The sequence below is a fragment of the Coregonus clupeaformis genome, unplaced genomic scaffold, assembly GCF_020615455.1.
Source record: "Coregonus clupeaformis isolate EN_2021a unplaced genomic scaffold, ASM2061545v1 scaf3443, whole genome shotgun sequence".
Classification (NCBI taxonomy): Eukaryota; Metazoa; Chordata; class Actinopteri; order Salmoniformes; family Salmonidae; genus Coregonus; species Coregonus clupeaformis.
The window spans coordinates 35,001-39,421 of record NW_025536897.1 but is presented as its reverse complement, the minus strand read 5'-3'; the positions used below and the strand labels follow the sequence as shown (position 1 = coordinate 39,421).

Genomic DNA, 4,421 nt, shown 5'->3' with positions numbered 1-4,421 from the left:
TGTCCCCATTATACTCAATGCTTTGTACGTCGGAGCCTAAGTGCTGGGAGCTTGTTGCACTCGTTAGTGTGCTTACTTCATCAAGAACCCTTCTGCTCTGCATACCGTATGTCTGATTAGTAGCAGGGTTTTCAATCAACCCGTGAGAAAATATAACACAACGAATACCCCAATTACATCATCATCACAACCCTGAAAACAAAACAAAACGCAACACGAGCAATTGTCTTTTCACTGTTTATTATTAAAATAGGTTTCTGGTAGTTTTGCATAATGTGTGTGTGTGTGTTAAGCTGACAGAGTATGTGGTCACGTCCAAGGGGTGCAGGTGTGGAGTCCTCCTGTTGGTTAGGGGAGGGGTGGTGGCGGGGGGTTAGGGCAGGGGGGTGTACGAGGTTAGGGGGCTTACAGAGTTAGTTAGTTAGTTATTGAACTGGACCCGGCGCATGGAGCCCACAGTGCTGCTCTGGGAGCCCCAGTCAGAGGCGTTGTTGTAGTCACGTTTCTCCAGGACATAGTGAGGACCTCTGTAGTTGGGCTCCTGGTACACCACCCAGCTGGAGAGACAGACCGACAGACAGGCAGGCAGGCAGACAGGCAGGCAGGCAGGCAGGCAGGCAGACAGACAGACAGACAGACAGACAGGCAGGCAGGCAGGCAGACAGGCAGGCAGGCAGGCAGGCAGGCAGGCAGGCAGGCAGGCAGGCAGACAGACAGACAGACAGACAGACAGACAGACAGACAGACAGGCAGACAGGCAGGCAGGCAGGCAGGGACAGGAAAAGAAACGGGGTGATTATAGACACATTACATTAGTTCCTTTAACTCCTTCAACTAGAGCTTGGAGGTTTCAACTTTGGGATTATCCTATTGATTCTACTTGGCCAGGCCAACTAAATCAAACATTGCTAAAGTACAGCATTTGACGTGTATATAGCTGCGTTTACATTGCTGACCCATGACGGCAGGACGGAACTGGATGTCATGGTAGAGCTAAACCAAATGTTAGTCCTTGAAGCTACGACAACGATGGTAAAGCTAAGTCAGATGTTAGCCCTTGAAACTACGACAGCGATGGTAAAGCTAAGTCAGATGTTAGCCCTTGAAACTACGACAGCGATGTTAGTCCTTGAAACTATTCTTAACCAAAACAATAAAACGTGTTTAAAGTATATACACTGCTCAAAAAAATAAAGGGAACACTTAAACAACACATCCTAGATCTGAATGAATGAAATAATCTTATTAAATACTTTTTTCTTTACATAGTTGAATGTGCTGACAACAAAATCACACAAAAATTATCAATGGAAATCAAATTTATCAACCCATGGAGGTCTGGATTTGGAGTCACCCTCAAAATTAAAGTGGAAAACCACACTACAGGCTGATCCAACGTTGATGTAATGTCCTTAAAACAGGTCAAAATGAGGCTCAGTAGTGTGTGTGGCCTCCACGTGCCTGTATGACCTCCCTACAACGCCTGGGCATGCTCCTGATGAGGTGGCGGATGGTCTCCTGAGGGATCTCCTCCCAGACCTGGACTAAAGCATCCGCCAACTCCTGGACAGTCTGTGGTGCAACGTGGCGTTGGTGGATGGAGCGAGACATGATGTCCGAGATGTGCTCAATTGGATTCAGGTCTGGGGAACGGGCGGGCCAGTCCATAGCATCAATGCCTTCCTCTTGCAGGAACTGCTGACACACTCCAGCCACATGAGGTCTAGCATTGTCTTGCATTAGGAGGAACCCAGGGCCAACCGCACCAGCATATGGTCTCACAAGGGGTCTGAGGATCTCATCTCGGTACCTAATGGCAGTCAGGCTACCTCTGGCGAGCACATGGAGGGCTGTGCGGCCCCCCAAAGAAATGCCACCCCACACCATGACTGACCCACCGCCAAACCGGTCATGCTGGAGGATGTTGCAGGCAGCAGAACGTTCTCCACGGCGTCTCCAGACTCTGTCATGTCTGTCACATGTGCTCAGTGTGAACCTGCTTTCATCTGTGAAGAGCACAGGGCGCCAGTGGCGAATTTGCCAATCTTGGTGTTCTCTGGCAAATGCCAAACGTCCTGCACGGTGTTGGGCTGTAAGCACAACCCCCACCTGTGGACGTCGGGCCCTCATACCAGACACATGCACATTTGTGGCCTGCTGGAGGTCATTTTGCAGGGCTCTGGCAGTGCTCCTCCTGCTCCTTCTTGCACAAAGGCGGAGGTAGCGATCCTGCTGCTGGGTTGTTGCCCTCCTACGGCCTCCTCCACGTCTCCTGATGTACTGGCCTGTCTCCTGGTAGCGCCTCCATGCTCTGGACACTACGCTGACAGACACAGCAAACCTTCTTGCCACAGCTCGCATTGATGTGCCATCCTGGATGAGCTGCACTACCTGAGCCACTTGTGTGGGTTGTAGACTCCGTCTCATGCTACCACTAGAGTGAAAGCACCGCCAGCATTCAAAAGTGACCAAAACATCAGCCATTAAGCATAGGAACTGAGAAGTGGTCTGTAGTCACCACCTGCAGAACCACTTCTTTATTGGGGGTGTCTTGCTAATTGCCTATAATTTCCACCTGTTGTCTATTCCATTTGCACAACAGCATGTGAAATGTATTGTCAATCAGTGTTGCTTCCTAAGTGGACAGTTTGATTTCACAGAAGTGTGATTGACTTGGAGTTACATTGTGTTGTTTAAGTGTTCCCTTTATTTTTTTGAGCAGTGTATGTATATATACAGTACCAGTCAAAAGTTTGGGCACAGCTACTCATTCAAGGGTTTTTCTTTATTTTTACTATTTTCTACATTGTAGAATAATATAGTGAAGACATCAAAACGATTAAATAACACATATGGAATCATGTAGTAACCAAGAAAGTGTTAAACAAATCTAAATAAATGTTATATTTGAGATTCTTCAAATAGCCATTGTTTGCAACAAGGGAAATAGTTTGCGAATGTTAGCTAACGTTAGCTAAAACATTCCATTTGTTTTGTATCAGCCGCGAACGTTCGCTAACCTTAACTAACAGTCAGACAAGGTGGTGTGCGGCGAACATGCCTGTTTCGGGTCTAAACTGAAGCTACAAAATAGTAATGTGGTCATGTCGGGTTTCTACTACTTGTAGTAAGAACAGCAAAGTCATTTGCTGTTTGAATATTGCTGCAAAAAAAAGACATTTGCAGTTTCAACATAACATTCTGGAATGTTCATTCAAATCGTTTAACTGGAAATGTAACTCAGTAAAACAAAGAGAACCCTTGTTGAACTCATCTCCGGGTCAACCACCTATGTAGAGGAAGTGTACTTTACTTACGCTCCTCCCACCACGTCAAACGCAGCCACAACTCAAGTACAATATTTGTCTGCGTCCTAAATATCACTTACAGGTCCTGGTCAAAAGTAGTACACTAAATATAGGGAATAGGGTGCCATTTGGGACCCGTACTTCTAACATGGTTATCTGGACCTGGTAGAGGCAGCCCTGTTCAGACCGTATGTTGTAAGAGGACTACTTACACTCCTCCCAGGACACGGATAGAGGCGGCCCTGTTCAGACTGTAGCGAGTCATCATGTTAGGGATGTCATCCTGTAGCTCTGTCCTCTTACCAGAGAACCCAGCCCTCTCAAACAGATGGGCGCGCGCAGGAGACGAGTCCTGGGAGAGAAGATAGAGAGTTAGGGGGGGGGTGTCTGTGTGTGTGTGTGTGTGTATCGGTTTGTCCCAGTCTGTGTGGGTCGTCCTCAGCGTCGGGGCTAATTGTGTCAGGTTGGCCAATGAGAGAAACTAGTAGCTAGCCATTTTAGTTTGCGAGTATTGCCCCTGTGTGTTTGTCTGTGTGTGTGTGTGTTTGTCTGTGTGTGTGTGTGTGTTTGTCTGTGTGTGTGTGTGTTTGCGTGTGTGTGTGTGTGTGTTTGTATGCCTCTCTGTGGGTCCTCTCCGTCTCACCTGTTTGACTGAGCGCACCGAGGAGACATGGTCCACCTGGGCACACCACTTGTCGTAGCAGTTGTACTCTCCCCTCTCTGACATGTCCCACAGGTACTGGCGCCCTCTGAAGTTCTCATGCTCATAGCCCACCCATCTGAAACACACAGAGAGACAACCTCTGACCTCTGAGCCGTGGACCAATGAAATGTGCATAGACTGACTGCAGAGAACTACAGGGTGGCGGAGGGCACAGCTAGGAACAAGACACATCTATATGGTTTTTGTTTGTTGATAAACACATGTTAGGAATGTCATTGTGAAAAAAACAGGATTGGCCAGATCTGAAATACTGCAATGATACTGAAAATAATTTCCTCCTCAGAGAAGAATAAACGATATTCTACTCTATTTGATTCTATTCTGTTTTGTTCTGAATTATATTGATATTTATCAAGTATATAGCTATTTCTGTTAAAGGTGATTTAATC

The 4,421-nt window shown here is 47.0% G+C and overlaps 1 protein-coding gene across 1 annotated transcript in view; it reads right to left on the bottom strand.

The window, feature by feature from the left end:
* Positions 1-223: 223 nt before the first annotated feature.
* LOC123489945 (gamma-crystallin B-like) overlaps positions 224-4,421 on the bottom strand; it is a 6,939-nt gene continuing 2,741 nt past the window's right edge. The window contains exons 4-6 of the mRNA XM_045220258.1: positions 3,952-4,087; positions 3,521-3,660; positions 224-557 (exon numbers count right to left, since the gene is read on the bottom strand). Coding sequence (XP_045076193.1) covers positions 422-557; positions 3,521-3,660; positions 3,952-4,087 — 412 coding nt within the window. The 3' untranslated portion in view covers positions 224-421. The remainder of the gene's footprint in view (positions 558-3,520; positions 3,661-3,951; positions 4,088-4,421) is intronic.